Source organism: Loxodonta africana, chromosome 20 (genome assembly GCF_030014295.1).
Source record: "Loxodonta africana isolate mLoxAfr1 chromosome 20, mLoxAfr1.hap2, whole genome shotgun sequence".
In the NCBI taxonomy this organism is placed as follows: domain Eukaryota; kingdom Metazoa; phylum Chordata; class Mammalia; order Proboscidea; family Elephantidae; genus Loxodonta; species Loxodonta africana.
The window spans coordinates 52,115,408-52,133,554 of NC_087361.1; the positions used below are offsets into that span (position 1 = coordinate 52,115,408).

The 18,147-nt window shown below is 40.1% G+C and overlaps 1 protein-coding gene across 9 annotated transcripts in view; it reads right to left on the minus strand.

Annotated features, from left to right (window-relative positions):
* GRIK1 (glutamate ionotropic receptor kainate type subunit 1) overlaps positions 1-18,147 on the minus strand; it is a 476,634-nt gene that overhangs the window by 2,431 nt on the left and 456,056 nt on the right. For 6 of the 9 annotated variants that reach the window (XM_023548472.2, XM_023548471.2, XM_003410315.4 and 3 more), the window contains one exon: positions 16,981-17,231. In XM_023548472.2, the coding sequence (XP_023404240.1) occupies positions 16,981-17,231 (251 nt within the window). Of the gene's footprint in view, positions 1-15,320; positions 15,610-16,980; positions 17,232-18,147 lie in introns of those variants that run through there. The other 3 variants (XM_064273155.1, XM_064273154.1, XM_003410316.4) reach the window with 1 other exon arrangement.

Genomic DNA, 18,147 nt, shown 5'->3' on the forward strand with positions numbered 1-18,147 from the left:
GTTGAATATGTATAAACCTCACAGCCTCACAGCCACCTTATGGAGATAAGGAGGGAGTTATTATACCCATCGTATAGCTGGGGGCATTTACTGTTGGGGATATTAAGTAACTAGCCCAGGAAACATGGATAGTAAGAAGAAAATCCTTCACCTGGTCTCAGTCCATCTGACTCACCAAACCCAAATGCTTTCATTGGAAATCTCCTACACCCTGATTTTTAATTCTTTTTTAAAATCATTTTAGCTTTTTGTGAATTGTTTTCTCATAAAAAGTAAACATATGTTAAAAATTGCAGCCTTTCTGTTTTATTTGAATTTTCAGACATTTAATTTTTGTCTTAGTTACCTAGTGCTGCTATAACAGAAATACTACACGTGAATGGCTTTAACAAAGAGAAATTTCTTCTCTCATAGTCTAGGTGTTAGAAGTCCAAATTCAGGGTGCCAGCTCCAGGGAAGTCTCTCTCGCTCTGTCGGCTCTGGGGGAAGGTCCTTGTTATCAGTCTTCCCCTGTTGAGGAGGTTCTCAGCTCCTGGTTCTACCTTCTTGGTGGTATGAGGTCCCTATGTCTCTCTGCTCTCTTCTCTCTTTTATATCTCAAAAGAGATAAGTTTAAGACACAATCTAATCTTGTAGATTGAGTCTTCCCTCATTAACATAACTCACCTAATCCCATCTCATCACATCGTGTTGTTCTTGTTGTTAGGAGCCACCGAGTTAGTTCTGATTCGTAGTGACCCTATGTAAAACAGAACAAAGCACTGCCCGTTCCTGTGCCATCCTCACAGTTGTTGTTATGCTTAACCTCACTGTTGAAGCCACTGTGTCAATCCTTCTCATTAAGGGTCTTCCTCTTTTTCTCTGACCCCGTACTCACATCATAGATAAGATTTACAACACACAGGAAAATCACAGCAGATGACAAATGGTGGACAATTCACACAATACTAGGAATCATGGCCAGCCAACATGACAGATATTTTTGGGGGACACAATTCAATCCATGACAATTTTAGACATCTCATTTCACTTTATGTTGTAACAGCCCATATGGGTATCCAAGTGTGCCTCACATATGAGAAGCAATGAGGAAAGGAATTTCCAAAAACCCCTTTCTTATTTTGAATAGAGGGATCTAATCTTAACAACATATTTCAATTACATTTTTCTTTATAAAGGAAGTTCTCCCCCCAAATTTTATATTGCTTTAAAATACGTATACACATCTTTATTTTATTTATTTATTTTATTGTACTTTAGATGAAGGCTTACAAAACAAACTAGTTTCTCATTAAACAGTTAGTACACATATTGTTTTACGACATTGGTTAACAACCCCATGACATGTCAACATTCTTCCTTCTTGACCTTGGGCTCCCTATTACAAGCTTTCCTGTCCTCTCCTGTCTTCTTTTGCTTGCCCCTGGGCTGGTGTGTCCCTATAGTCCAGTTCTCTTTTATGGGCCTGCCTAATCTTTGGCTGAAGGATGAACCTGGAGAGTGACTTCATTACTGAGCTAAAACGGTGTCTGGGGGCCATGTTCTCAGGGTTTCTTCAGTCTCCGTCAGGCCAGTAAGTCACATCTATTTTTTTGATAAACCCCAAGAAATCGTTTCTTGCTGCCAGCCTGAGAGTGAATAGAAATAGTGTTCTCTGTGGTCTGGTTTCTCTGTCTTTGGCCACAAAGTATGATTTCTTTTGCTTCTCGTTTTCTCTCCAACTGTAGGAAGGAAAATGGCAGGGTATCAGGGCTGACCTTTCTGCTAGCACGTTCTTCCTGTAGTCACAAGGCAAGATGACCTTTAAGGCTCCTGCCAGCCATGAGCTCACGTGAACCACACACTCCCGTAGCTACCGGAAATGAAATTGTGAAGGTCACGCCCCAGCAAAGTGGCATGGGAGTGGCTCCTACTCATTAATTAATTCACCTTTTATAATCTCAGAATTAAAGATATGAGTAATATAAAGACTGGACCTCTGAATCAGGATCAAAATGACAGTGGCTGTAAAAGCTTCTGTTACCGGGCTTGGCTTCCATGAACTCCTTCATGTGCATAGTGTCATAGGAAAACATTTAAGCATAAAGTTTTAAATTCCTGAGCTCTAATTTCAACAGAAGCTGTCAAACATGATATTCAGCTAGCTGTCTGCTCCAGAGGCAGGACAATTGGGGGGCATAGCTCAGCAGCATCCTTCAGTTCTTTGCAGTGCTTTGGAAATATCCTGGTAGCCTAGATCCTAGATTCTCCCATTTTTCTTTAACGGGGGGAGGGGGGGTGGGTTTCACATTTTTATCGGCTTTATACATGTGGTGAATTCTCACCTCTTATGCTGGGACCTGAGTTTGATTCCTGGCCAATGCACCTCATGTGCAGCCACCCACCACTCGTCTGTCAGTGGAGGCTTGTGTGTTGCTATGATGCTGAACAGGCTTCAGAGGAACTTCCAGACTAAGTTAGACCAGGAAGAAAGGCCTGGCAATTTACTTCCAAAAATCCAGCTAACGAAAACACTAAATGGATTACAAAAGAACAGTGTCCAACCTGCAAGTTTTGTTCCGCTGTGCGTGGGGTTGCCATGAGTTGGGAACCACTGGACAGTAGCTAACAACAAAAGTGCGTGTGTGGTCATTATAGCTGGGAATTGGCCCTTGGTGTTAGAACGCTGAAGTTTAAATATAACTATGCTGTTAGTAGCTGGATTATACCGGGCAAGGTGTTTATTTACTCTTTGATTCAGTTTCCTTATCTGTAAGATGGGGACAATAGTAGAATCCTTTTCATAGATGTTATGGATTGAATTGTCTCCCCAAAAAATGTGTGTCAACTTGGCTAGGCCGTGATACCTGGTACTGTGTGGATGTCCTCCATTTTGTGATCTGATGACATTATCCTATTTGTTATAAATCCTAACCTCTATGATGTTAATAAGGCAGGATTAGAGGCAGTTATGTTAGTGAAGTGGGACACAATCTACAGGATTAGGTTGTATCTTGAGTCAATCTCTTTTGAGATATAAAAGAGAGAAGTGAGCAGAGAGGAGAGGAACCTCATTACCACCAAGCAAGAAGAGCCAGGAACAGAGCATGTCCTTTGGACCTGGGATCCTTGTGCTGAGAAGCACCTAGACCAGGGGAAGATTGATGACAAGGACCTATGCCCAGAGCTGACAGAGAGAGAGCCTTCCCCTGGAGCTGGCACTCTGAATTCAGACTTCTAGCCTCTTACACTGTGAGAGAACAGATTTCTGTTTGTTAAAGCCATCCACTTGTATTTCTGTTATAGCAGCACTAGGTAACAAAGACATATGGGGCCATTAAGAGAATTCAATGAGTTGATATGTTTAAAACACTTAGCACAACACCTGGCACATTGTAAGTACTCTTTTCCTTTAAAATAAAATTTTATACACCACAATGAACGTATTTTAACTCTATGGGACTGGATGACAACTTTTGGAGGTGGGGCCAGTGAAAAAGTTTATGCTTTTTTTAATTTGAGCCATCATATTCCCTTCTATGCTTCAATTTCTTTGAATTGTTTATACCAGTGTTTTAGTTATGGTAGGTTCTACACATGCTTAAAACATAAAGTTTGCAATGTCCGTTCTTACCTGTTTTCCCCAGTTCATGACTGTTTCACTGTTTCTGAAACAACAGGCCTTGAGACAGCTTGTGTCGCACCCCAGAAAGAACAGGCACTCAAATACCAGATGGAGATGAAAACTAACTAGTTTCTTGCCATTTGAAAAATTAACATTTGTCTTATAGCGTCGCTATGAGCTGGAATCAACTCAACGGCAACCGATATGCTTAGGAATGAATGAGTCCCTATGGTGGGAAATTTAAGAGGAAAATTCATTTATAAAGGAATTTATAGCAATAAAGTATGTTACTGACATTTATGCTGTTCTTTACACTATCCGTGGGTAGTGTGTGGGAGAGAGAGGGACGGGGGAGGGACGGGGAAGGGGGGAGTGGGTGGAGAGAGAGAGAGAGAGTTGAAGCCACTTTCCTTCTGGAGAATAAACAACAACAAAAACCCAACCCCGTTTCTGTTGAGTCAATGCTGACTCATAGGGACCCTATAGGGCAGAGTAGAACTGCCCCACAGGGTTTCCAAGGAGTGGCTGGTGGATTCAAACTGCCAACCTTTTGGTTACAGCCAAATGCTTAACCACTGTGCCATTGAGGCTCCTTCTAGAGAATAGGAAACCAATAAACAGAAGTTAGTGTGTTGTTGGTGTATTAGAGGCTACAGTTCAAACTTTAGCTAGAATGGTAGCTCTCCTGGCTTTAAAGGGAGAAGGATTTGCTTGTTTATTTTGGTTTTGCAGAAAGTCATTCTTCTGCATTTCTGCGGTGCCTGTGGTGTGTCCCTGTGAGGGCTGTTTTCCTTTTCTTCTCTGGCTTTGCTTTGCCTTCCCTCCCCTTGCCCTTTGGTTTGTTTCCCTTTATGATTGCTCAGTACCTCCTCTGGATTAACCCCAAATATCTGATGTCTCAGTGCTAGTGTGAGCCTGACAATAAATTACTCTTCTCTCCTCACACCCTTACCCTTTATGGATGGCAAAGGCTGCTCTGGAAGGGGTGGCGGGGCGGGGGGACTAATCAAGTTCTTTTTGTTCCGTAGCTAAAATGAACAGGCTCAGAAAAAATGGTCCAGGGGAAGAGAGTGAATTTTTTTTTTTTTTTAAAGTTATAAGAAAAGCTTTGTGGTAGACTTTGATTTCAACTTGCAGTATTGAAAGAATGCAGGGAAAGCTGACTGGGATTGGCCTTTACACTCATGGCCAACGTGGCATCATACATTGTAATATCAGGTTGATTTCTCCTTTTATTTTTAGCCCTTATGCGTTCAGTTCTTTCATTCATTGGCACACTTAGGAGAAATACTTTGGTTGCAGACTGTCATGGATTGAATTGAGTCCCCCCAAAATATGTGTTGGAGCCCTAACTCCTGTATCTGTAGATGTAATCCTACTTGGGAATAGGGTTTTCTGTGTCAGTAAGGCCATTTTTTTTTTTTTAAGGCCATATTAGTGTAGGAGGTGTCTTAAACTTATCACTTTTGAGATATAAACAGAGCAGATTAGTCACAGAAGGAAGCGAACATGAATGGGGGAGAGAGAGTTGCCACGTAGAGATTGCCAAGGAACGGCAGAAGATGCTGGAGAAGCTGAGACAAGGATTTCCCCCAGAGTGGACAGACAGAGCCTTATCCTAGAGACTGTACCCGGTTTCTGACTTCTAGCTTCCAAAACTGTGAGGAAGTAAATTTCTGTTTGTTAAAGCCACCCACTTGTGGTAATTTTGTTATTGCGGCATTAACAAATTAAGACACATACTTTCAAGGATTGGTAACAAATTGTTTCTTAGAAGCTCTGATCTAGCCAATAATAAGAGGCTTACAATTGGCTTTTTTTTTTTTTTTTTTTTAGGTATAGGTTTCTCTCTTTTAATTTATCAGTCTCCTCATCCAAAGATGGAGCCCTGATGGTGCAGTGGTTAAGAGTCACAGCTACTAACAAAAAGTCAGCAGTTCAAATCCACCAGCTGCTCCTTGGAAACCCTATGAGACAGTTTTTCTATGAGTCAGAATCCACTCAATGGCAATGTGTTTTATCCAAAGACACTTGAAGTGCTCTGTGACACTGTCTAGTAAATCTTCAAATTATGTGAAGAAGACAAGAAGGATGTAGATAATATTATTGTCATCTTATAAAGAAAATCTTTCATTTTATGTATAGACCTGCTATAACTTGAAGGCAAGCTATGAAGTCTTTTTTTTTTTTTTTTTTAAGGCTTTTTTCGGGAATATGTAGAATATCAAGAGAAGAGGTTACCGAGAAATAATAGAATTACTATCATTATTGTTTTCCTGGCTTGATCCAATTACTGCCACAATTCTGTGAAGGCAGTGCCTGAATGGAATTTTCTTTTCGAAAAAGAAAGATTAAGCATTCGCATCCTTAACATTTTCTCTAAGTCTAGAATGTTCAGCACGTTTTAGGCTGAAAGTTAGGGAACTTATTCAGAAAGGGGGACAGAGGAATCTTATCCTTGGGTTTGCTACCACTAAGACTTTGGAAAGCCCTTTAACCTATTTGGAGAAGTTTTTCTTCTTCACGGGATAATTTATGACCCTCTTTTTTAAGAGGAGACACTAGGCTTGAGTCATCCCCCATTAGTTATGTAAAACAAGTACGGGGAGATTCTGGGAGTAGTTATGTGTTGTGTGTGCCGTATTTGTACGAGGACATTGGATTCCAAAACTGAGGGTCTGGACACCCTTTACTCTCATTTTATCAGTTTCCTAGGTTGATTTGGAATCCTTTGGCCAAATTTCATGTATCCATCCTTGGAATTTTTAAAAAGTGGATCAGAAACGTTGAGAGTTGATCACCATATTGGCTTCCAGAATAGTGATTGTATTGAATTGTGCCTGAGAGTGAAGGAGGGGATTGATCTTCACCTCCTGGGTCTGTGCCAACCTTTTTGGGATGATGGAAATGTAGACACTGCAATAAAACTTAAAAGTGTGATCACCTACTCTTATCCCCACCCATGACCCAGCAGCCACTCCTTGCCCAGCTAATTTCCTGCACTGTCTGTGATTAAACTGGCCCCTGTATGGTCGCTGCCTGCAACCCTCTTCCCTTCCTCTGGCTGCAGAACTTGGACTCCACTGACTCAGTCCTCCTGATTCCTTTTAATGTCATGTTTTCTCCACCTTTCTGTCTTGTTTGCCTCACCTCTTCCCCTATTTCATCTTGCCTCCATGCCTGGGGCTGGTGCTAACATCTTTGCCCTCTTAAATCCTATATTCATCTCTGCTTGCATGAATGCATGCCCTAGAATCCCTTGTTTTCCTATGCTGTTTTCAGCTGCCAGAGCCTGTCCCTGATTCATGACAACCCCATGCACAACAGAATGAAATGCTGCCTGCTCCTGCACCATCCCCATGGTGGGTTATGGATTGGACCATTGCAATCCATAGGGTTGATTTTTGGAAATAGATAACCAGGCCTTTCTTGCTAGTTTGTTTTAGTCTGGAAGCTCTGCTGAAACCTGTCCAGCACCATAGCAACACACAAGTCTTCACTGGCAGAAGGATGGTGGCTACTCATGAGGTGCGTTGACTGGGAATGGAACCCGAGTCTCCCGCATGGAAGGTGAGAATCCTACCACTGAACCACCATTGCCATTAGGGTAGGGATGAGATACAAAGAAGGAAAGAAAAACAAAAAAACAAAGTGTCAACTTTGCAGCTTTGAACTCTTAAATAGCCTTTTGTGGATCTGTAGAAAAATCTGTAGTCATTGAAGCTATTAATTACAGCAGCAAGGTATTTGAAAGAAGAAAAGAGAAGTTACTTTGGATTGTAAAAGTTTAAATATCCAGCTTAGAGCTTTCAGGACTTGGCATGTACTACTGGGATGGAAGGTGATGATACAATTGTTCTTTATCTCCCGTGAAGGAGGAAATTCCAGCTATATGATTGAAGAGCCTTGACTAGAGCTTAGATCCTTATGAATACCTGAGAAGGAGCCCCTCACCTGCCACTTCTGAAGTCAAACTCTCATAGGGTTTTCCTTATTCACTGTTCAGCTTTCGCATGCATATGAGGTGATTGAAAATACCATGGCTTAGACCAAACGTACATTAGTCCTCAAAGTGATTAAGTGGATTTGGGGGAGGTTTATAAAGAGCCTGGGTATCAGTGATAGTGGGTGTCGCAAGTCTATGACCATCCTCTGTCCTTTGGCCTCTACTGGGGTGTAACATCCTCCTAGATCATGAACATAGCTCTCTGTGTCTGCTGTATCCTCTGGTATGCCTGTGGTCTTATTGTGGTCTCCATGTCTGGTCCACATGATTCATGTCTTTTCTACCCCAACTTCAACTCTTTAGTCTTTTCAGTCCTTCCAAAAGGCTGTTGGTTGGGAAGGGCCAGGGATCCTTGAACATTTTCCTTGGAGTTCTCTGGAGTGAGCAGAGCTCTACGAAGCTGTTTGTTGACTCATTGCCTAGATACTGTGATCCTGCCATTCAATAGACAACTGGTGCAATATTCTTCTAGAAGTCTTTCCATCTCCTGAGCTACAACCTTTGACAACGGTATTTCCCTCTTCATGATTCCTCCTGAACTTTCTGGGGTTTCTATATTTCTGTCTCCCAAATTGGGACTTGGCTCAGGAATGGTCATTGGGCCTCTTCTCAGGGACTCAGGTAGCATCTAAGCATTAATGACTTCTGTCATGGATTGAATCGTGTCCCCCCAAAATATCCATCAACTTGGCTAGGTCATGATTCCCTTGTATGATTGTATGATTGTCTTTCATTTTATCTTCTAATGTGATTTCCCTATATGTTGTAAATCCTATCACTATGATGTAATAAGATGGATTAGTGGCAGTTATGTTGATGAGGTCTACAAGATTAGGTAGTGTCTTAAGCCAACCTCTTTTGAGATATAAAAGAGAGAAGCAAGCAGAGAGACATGGGAACCTCATATCACCAAGAAGGCAGCACCAGGAGCAAAGCATATCCTTTGGACCTGAGGGTCCTTCGGTGAGATGCTCCCAGACCAAGGAAAGACTGATGACAAGGACCTTCCTCCAGAGCCGACAGAGAGAGAAAGCCTTCCCCTGGAGCTGGCGCCCTGAATTTGGATTCGTAGCCTACTAGACAGTGAGAGAATAAATTTCTCGATGTTAAAGCCATCCATTTGTGGTATTTCTGTTATAGCACCACTAGATGACCAAGACAACTTCCCTCCAATTCTCTCTTTCTTTCCTATTGGTCAACAACTGGTCTGGGGCAGGAAAACATCATCATTTCATCTCCTGGGTTTTGGCTTTCCAACTTTTGTCTTCTGGGTTTCGGCTCTCGTTAATTAAAGATAAACTTCCTGGATCAAAAATAAAACAGCTAGCTTATTCAATGAAACACTTGGACCTTGCAATTGAAAGCCATGCTTTTCAAGATGGTTGTCATTGCTTACAAATTTGTAAAGTTTAAAACTTGAAAGGTAAAGTTTGACTCATCTCTGGCTTGGGAGCAGTGCGTTTGGAAAACCCTGAAGCTTGATGGCAGGAGGAAGTGTAGGGGTAAAAGCAATGGGAAATAAAAACAAGCCATCCTGTTCCTTCATATTCCTTTGTCTCTCTTTAGGTGAGATACTTAAATTCTGCTCACTTCTCTGCACGCCAGCCGCATTTAGGTCTCCTTTTTCTGAATTGTGACTGTGTGTGTAACCAGCTCCATAGCTTCCAGTGGTTTCCTAGGCACATGCCTTGTTTCCTTACTTAGTGTGTAGACTCATCAAGGTCAAGAACAATTTCACTTCCGTAACCTTCACTGTGGTGATAATGGTTTGCTTGTGACTGGCTTTATGGGGATCCTCTCAATCCTTGGTGGTACAATGGATGAATGGTTGGGCTGTTTTCTCTATACCCAGCAGAACTTTTTACCCTTATTGCAATAAGAATTTAATGTGCTCAAGATAGCCACCATATTAAAAATAGGTATGTAAGTCTAAGGTTTATTTTGCACTGATTCTGTATTTCTATTTCATGCCTACTTTCTGCTTTGTTGTTGTTGTTGTTAGTTGCTGTTGAGTCGATTCAGACTCTTGGCAACCCCTTTTAGGGTACAACTGTGCTCCATAGGGTTTTCAAGGCTGTGACTTTTCGGAAGCAGTTTGCCATGTCTTTATTCCAAGATATCTCTGGTTGGGTTTGAACCACCAACATTTTGGCTAGTAGTAGAGTGCTTAATGGTTTGTGCCACCCAGGGACTCCCTTACTTTCTACTAGACTTAAAAAAATCATGGTTGGAAGAAACTTCTAATGCAACTTCCTCATTCCACAGATGAGCAAGCTGAGGATGAGGGTGATAAAGTGACTTGCCCAAAGGCACATGTCCATTTAGTGGCAGCATGGGGACCTGAATTCTTGGCTTGTGACTCCTAAGTCACCTTTCCACTGGGCCACAAACACGTTCCACTCTTTGTTTGGTTTATCAGTGTCAACTTGGACATTGCAAAATTATTTCTAAATGGGTGTTAATTGCTTCCTGACTGCTTTGAAAATTAGTGAACGTTTGAGTTTCCAGGCAAAGGAAAGCCTCTTTGCACAAGTACAAATACAATCTCATTAAGAAACTTCTCTGAATCGTTTGCTAACTAAGTAGATCAGGCTACAGAGGAGATGAAACCCCAGACACTCGGAAGCACCTGCAGAATGTGCCAAAGGCCTTTGAGAAAAGATAAATGCCAAGCGAAGGCAGGTTACCTGTGGGCAGTAGTTTCGTAGTTTCTGTGGTTGGTAAAGACTAAGTGATGGGGAATGTGCTTTTTTGTAGCTCAAAAACCTGACGATTTGAAGTTTGAATGCTCCATTCGATTGAAAAACTTGGCAGAAAGACAATCCTGGTAAAGCTAACTTAATCTTGTATAAGTGCTTGGGAGAACTACAGTCCCTTCATTAGGTCTTTCAGGTCTTATTCGTTATTTTTGTGTGTATCTTCATGTATACATTGTAACATGGATACACGCTGTTGTGCAGCTTGGCCAGTTACCTGTGTTTGGTCCGACAATTCCCAAGTTCAGATTTTGCAGGCCGTGAAGCCACACAGCCCTTTTGTGATGCTGGTTTTCTGTCGCAAGGATGCCCTTGTCTTTGCAAACAGCCTTTCTTTGAACGTTTAAGGAAGAATCTCATTTTGCATGATACCAGTCCTTTCGAAGAGGATTTCGAAAGCAAAAATGATTTTACTATGCTTGTGCATTCGGACATAAAATTCTGTAATGGTGAGAAGCATGATGAGATGGTCCTTAAAGGCTAGTTAACACTGCAGCATCGAGCAAGCATTTTTCATGATCTCTAAGAGTTAATTAATACTGCCATTTGGCACAGTTAGATGTGCAGAACAGAGGACAATAAGTAAGAATGCTTTGCTTCCCTTTTGCTTTTTGGGTCTCTTCAGGCTACTTTTTAAATTGCTTACTAGGAAAGAGACCTTACAGTGGCAGGGTCATGTGCTTGGAAACTAATTGGGATTCATTGCATCACTGCTTTGCCACAGATGGCTCATAGAGAATATAACGTAATGCTAGTCAAATTCAGCAAGGTTATTTGGAAATAATTTTCCTTGGCTAAGTTTATAATCGTATGACCTGGTTTATTTTCCTCAGGGCACAATCCCTATCCATGATGTATTCCTTAGGTAGTTTCAATTTTGCCGGAAAAACTGTAAAATAATTCATTACTTTCGTCTAAAACAAAGTAAAGTCTAAAGCTTTATTTCTTCATTTATTGAATTAGGTCGGAGGAGACTTGCTGGGAAGCAAATCAGACAACAATATGTGATTCCTAGTTGAGAGTGTGCTTATTCCTTCTTATAATAAGCCCCTGAGCTCTTCCTAACCTTAGATAACATTTCTCATGGTGTAATCCACAGATAACTTGCTAGGTTTCACAAACACCCATGGTTACCATGTGATTTGAAGTCCAACTGCTATATTCAAGATAATTTTAATGAAAACTCATGTTTACCAGCTACTTTTAAATAAAACCAGTATATTTAGGACAATTATGAAAAGCTATTTTAAAAACCTCTTATATTGAAGATAGTGTTAATAAAAACTCACCAATATCACCTAATTTTGGGGAAAATGACTATATCAAAGCTAATTTTTATGAAAACTAGAGTTATAACACATTTTAAGGATTCCTTTTCAGACTTTATTAAAAATACAGATTTCTAAACTATCTACTGAGTAGGGAAGTCTGGAGATAGATTTTGATGTGCACCTAAGTCTAAGAACTAATGGGTTAAAAATAGAGAGCTTAAAAGTTTTTCCAGTCTTACTCAAGCCTTTTTAAATAAATCTCATTTAAAATTCAGTGACCCCTGGGTGGAGAGTGGGGATCACTGTGATCTTAGCAGTCATTTACATGATAGTAAGAACGGGTTGTCTAAGACCATGTATAAAAGAAGAGAGAGTATAAAGAACCTAGGTGTCTGGATTTAATGGAAATTCCTCAAGGGAGGAAATGGGCACAGAGAGAGTAGTAAGCTACCTCCTTGATGATTTTTATATTTTACAACTAAATATGAAGATTATGCACAGAATGTCATGAAATTTCTGTCTTAAAGGTATGCACAGTTTCTTCTTGAATTCTCCCTGGAAAAGGGTGCTAAAAATGTATTATATATGTTGCTTGGGATTAGTGGTCCTACCTTTAAGAATTAATCAGTCAATAAACAGCAAAGATTTATTGAGTGCCAAATATATGCACAACATTTTGGTCTAAGTCAGTGGTTTTCAACCTTATTGCACATTAAAATCCACTGGGGATCCCCAAAACACTACTGCTGTCCTGACCCCACTCCAGACTAATTAAGTTTGAATTTGTAAAGGTAGAGTCTAGAAATTCTGCTTTTGATTCTCATATATTGCCAGCTTGGGCCCAATGACCTTGGCATTGATTTTTAACACTTGCATATGGAAAATTGGTTTTAAAGTTTGAGCCCCTGAATAGGAAAAACTTTTTCCAAACCAGGCTTTGTTTTAAGATGCCTGATAAGTTTTTCTTACTGCCCACATCACCCGGGGAGGAACACATTTAATTTACCTAGAAGGAACCAACATTTGTTAACCAGTATTTATCAACAGGGCTTTTTATAAATGATCATATTATACGTGCCATTATTTAATTTCATCTCATTCTGACACCAATGGTGTAAAGTCAGTAATGTTATCTTCGTTTTGTAAATGAGGAAATTGAGGCTTAGAGAAGTTAAAAATTTACCCCAAGTAATAGTGATAATAAATACCGTTGTTTATTGAATGAATGCCTTCTACGTGCCAGGCAGAGTATGTTTTGCACACTACTATTGGATAAAACACACAATCTTATAACAGTCTTCCCTGGACAATGATCTGTGGAACTCTGCTCTGCCAAGATGCTTTGGGGGAAAAAGATTCTGTGATCTAATAGGTTTGGGGAATTTTGGATGTTTTTCCATCTTGTTGGAAATTCTCAGTGTGTGAGAACCTGTCAAACACACCGAGCTGCTGCTCCAGGGCTTGTTTAACTATGGAAATCTTATTTGATAACGCTTGCCAATGGAAACCATTTTGAAAAACACTCACTCAAAACAAACTTACAATCTAGAAATTTTGCCTCAGTATTAACATGTTAAGAAACCGAGACTCTGAGAAATTCAGTAACTTGCCTACAGTCATTCAGCATGTGGCTATACTAGAATTTAAACCCAATTTTGGCTGATTTAGAAAATTCTTATTCTAAAGTCTATGACTCCAGGTCACTGAATCTTTCATATCCTTTTGTTTGTTAACAAAACTGAAATAAACTTGCTGAAAGGATTTAATGCAGTGCTGTATGGGAAAACATTTTGAAACCCGTAAAAATAACAGAATGAGGTAGTATACTGTTTAAAGTAGTACACAAATGTTATTTTTTGGAACGGATTATTTCTTTCTCCAAATCTCTGAATTACACTTTTGAAGGATGGTCTCTGTAGAAAGGCAAGTTTTGTGTTACTGTTAATACAAAATCGTCTATACATCATCAATCACTCTTGAAAACTTAGGTAGCATTTTTGGTGTATTAAATGGCCCATGGGAAAATAAACTCATGCAATTTGTAAGTTCTGTGTATTGAATCAATGAAATACAAACCTAAGAATAATGTAATATTTACCCAACGTGATTCACTGACTAGGAAAATGTGAACGCTGATCTAGAGCAAATGGTATGTTGCTTTTACTTCAATAGCAGTAAATAAATGTTAGTGTCACTTATAGATATTTTCTTAACAGTGCATTTATTTAAAGCAGAAAGCAAGGCTGAGAAACCACTGGGGCAAGAATCAACTTTCCTGAACCTGCTTTACTGGGGAAACATAGAGTTGATTGGGGAGGCCTGTGATTCACAAGTTAGAACCTGTTTAAAGCTAAGGAAAGAGAAGACAAAATGCTACAGGATTGCACAGATGGCTTATCTCTACTTCTGAGGAATGCCTTTTGGGGGATCATTTCATGTGTCAAAGGGTAATCCCATTAAGGAGAACAAAGACCGACTGATCCCATATTGAAGAAAGATGAAAGGCATCTTCAGTTCCCCCACTCACTGGGCAGAGGAAACAGGGACCAGCAGACGTCCTCCATCACTACAAATTAAGTATACTGTGGGCTCTCCATGTCACCAGGCTGAGTTAGAATGGGGATTACGTACAGCACTTTGAATGCAGGTGGAAAATAAATCCACAGAGGTCTATAACTAATGTGTATGGAAATCCTTCTCTCTGTTTCCTCCTTTGTCCTTTGCCCATGGTACACTTGGAAGGAATTAATAATGGCGGAGGAGCCAGAGAAATGAGCGTCAAGGTGGCAATGCACAGGAAAGACTCCTCCACAACCAGCCTTCTGTCCTGGGTGAGTGGGAAGGAAAATGAAATAACATCTCATGAAAGATGTTCTTCAATGTAACAAATGAGGGCGCATGAGACAATGCAGTGAATTAGTTCTCAGCTCAGGGCTTTGCTTCAAGCTTAAAGGAAATAATATATAGCTTGAAAAAGAAAAATCACAGTTCCTTAGAGACTCTGAGCATATTATCTAGCTGAACTTAGAGAAGACTGTTAAGCTCTACAAGTAAAAGTAATTTGAGAGCCTGATGTTAATGAATTTCCACCCAGGGACCACTCTTGACTGTGTTGTGCCTTTGGTGAGTAATGTCCGACTTAGCGAAGGCTTTTCTGTGACAGCAAAGGTTTCAAGTGTAGTTTTCTTTCTCTGGGTCATGTTTTTTTTTTCTTTTTGAATTTTTAAAATCAAAGACAACTTTGAGTCTTTGTCTAAATAATACATTTTAAATGGTGGAATCAATGTGAATGTAAAAGTTGCATTGTTACAAAGTTATATGCTTATTGGAAAGACATGGCTGGCGGTAGTTTGAAAATGTATGAGACAGGGAGAAAGAAAGAGGAGGGGAACAAAAAAAAAAAAAGGATTCACAGAGACGAAAAGAACTCCACAAAATTAGCATTTTGTTGTCGTGCTTTGCACTGGTTAGAGTCTGGATCTCCTTTTTCAGGAGGAAGGAGTTGCTAATTTTTTAATGCAGGAAGATAGAACTAAGGTCACTCTTGGGGCTGATGGTTCTCTTCACCGAGTAGCAGTAAATACATGTATGCAGGAGCCTATTTTTTTTTTTTTTATATGCTCCTCGTATGGCCCCCTTTGGACAAATGCACATGTTTGCAGTGTATTGGATTCAACGTCTAGAGTACGTGAGTCTACATTCTAAAGGTGTTGGAAATTATGGTCATTTATGCTTAGTAGGTACAAATATCATCAATAACACCCAACAGCAGGAAGAAGTTCCACCAGGCACACCGTTTTTTGTTTCTGTTTTTTAAACTGATCACACAGTATGAACTGAGGACTGTGTTCGAATCCCTCTCTCCTCTCGAAATAATTTGCCACATTCTAAATCCGTAGATAAAGTGGTTCCAGAGGTGGAGCTGGTTGGTTGGGTTTGCTTACACTGTAGTCCATAAAAGAAACAAAAAGCCTTGCATGCAAAAGAAATGAGAAAAAAAAAAAATACAGACAAATGAATAAATCAGGAGTAAAAATGAATGTTTAAATGAAAATTCAAATCAAATGAAGCTGGCAATTATGAGAAGCACATTAAAGCGTAACATATACAAGCATTTATTTTTTCAAATTAGTTGCATACAACAAGACATCTCAAGGGAAAATTGAAAGTTAAAACAAAGCAGATCAGCCCATTCTCTCTTCTGATTGAATAGGGTTTCTCTCACAGGGTCTAGGAAAGGGACACTCAGCGTTCTCACAGCTTCCTTGTCATTCTAGGGAAGATTTTTTTATGATGGGAAACCAGTTTTGGGTGTTTGAGGAACGTATCCACTCAAAGGAAGCGAGACTCGTGTCAGATTATTGTTAGTCACAAGTGGCTACATAATTTGCCGGTTCAGTGCAAAAGGAAAATATGGTGCCGCTTGTTCGAAAATGTTAAGAATTTCAAGACAGCGATAGTAAGGCATTAAACTAAATATGGGACCCTGTAAGTCAGCCCAGGTTGCATGCCCGTGAAGCCGGCGCTGTTACTAACAGTTTATGGTCTCGATATTCTAACACTATCTTTAAATTGCAAGGGTGGTCTAATGCATGCCAATGGCTGTGAGCTTTGTGCTGTGTTTATCACAGTATGCTTAGGAAGAATGATCTCACACCAGAAGCATCTTTTTCAAATGCATTTAAGCTCCTGATGTAATTTTCTTCAAAAATAGAAAGCCATAGTCAACAATACAGTAGCTGATGTTGAAGCCATTCTATAGTCTTAAAGACAATTTTGAAAAATAAAGTATGTAAATATACTTTATTGTCTTTTTGTATCATTTATCATATTCCTGGCCAAAAATAAAATAAAATAAAAAACAAGCTTCAGGTGATTTGTCCTCTTACAAACCATATTTTGAATGAGATAAACGTGCCAGTTCAAAATATGACTTTAATGTCTTTATCTAATTGATTTTGCGTAAGTATATGTGCTTGACAGCTACACTTCAGAGATGGCATCATTTCTCTCAAACGTTCTTTTTACATCTTTTCCAATTTTGCGTTTATTTCTTCCTTGGTCTATCTAGGGTTTCCAGGTTTCTGCCCAATCATTCCAAGTAGCGCTAATTGGATTGAGTGTATAAGGTGCTTCCTTCTTCTCATCAATAAATGATGGGTCTGCAGTACCAGCAGCACCTGGCAGGGATTCAACTGCTCTTTGCTTCTAACTCGGAAATGGCTCTCTGGGCACCTAATTCAATCAACTGTTAAGAAATATGGGCAAATATCCCTAGAAACCGCAAACTTAAGACAGATAACACCAACACCAACTACCCAGTCCTAGAAGGGGATGACTCACCTGTTCGATGTCATTGTTCTTCCTTGATTTGTATATAAATTCTCCAATGGCTACAAAGACAGAAAGGACCAGTCCAGCGGCCAGGACAATGAAGATGCCCCCAATGTTTTCCACGCCCAGAGCACTGGCCTCTTTGCTGTCTTCCTCGGGACAGCCATTGCCTCGCCACCACTTTTCTTTCATCATATGCAGTTTCCCCTCTTCTTGTAGCTGAAGGATAGCGATGGTAATCTTATCCCGGTAAGGAGAGCCTGTGGGGAAGGCCATTGGATATCAGTCACCCAAGGACTGGAGAAAGCATCAAGAAGTACTTTAAAAAAAAAAAATTAAATATATCATACATTCTGAAGGGTATATAAATCATAGATGAACTGTTCAAAGCATTAGAAAGCAAAAAAATTCATAAGACCACTTTATGCTCTTTGTGGATATGGAACGACCTTAGAGCACTTGAACCCTATTTTCTCTCTACTGACGTATATGCTATGATTGTTGTATATTTTATCATATTTTTAACCCACAAAACATATGTCTTGTTTTAATTGCCAATAGCCGTAGGTTTACCCATATTAAGCATTCTCTTTGTTCTTCATTCCTTCCTGTTTCTTAGACCTTCCATCGGGAATCACTTCTGGAAGTATTAAATAGTCTTGGAGGTGACTAAAACCAAAAACCAGCTGCCATCATGTCGACTCCTACTCCAGGCAACCTCATGTGTGTCAGAGAAGAACGGTGCTCCATAGGGTCTCAGTGGCAGATTTTTTGGAAGTAGATCACCAGCCCTTTCTTTCAAGGTGTCTTTTGGTTAGCAGCTGAGCACATCAACTGTTTGCACCACGCAGGGACTCCGTGATTGTTGTGAAAGCCTCAACCCACAAATTGTCTAGCAAAGGACAGCAAAGTTCAATAGTATCTTCTGAAGTCTCTAACTAATTGGAAAAGGGGCAGTTGACATTTTGAGATTAGCTCTGGCCCAGACTGTCTATTCCTTTATATAAAGAAAAGCCAAACTAGGTATTCTGCCTCATACCTTTGCCTGCTGGTGCATTCTTCCTTTGTCAGGGTGTTTCATTGTTTCGGTTCTACCTTTTCTAAGGTGTTGGTTGTTTCATGTTGTGACGGAGCTGGGCTGAAGGATCACCAGTGCTGGTTTGTCTTCTTCCTAGG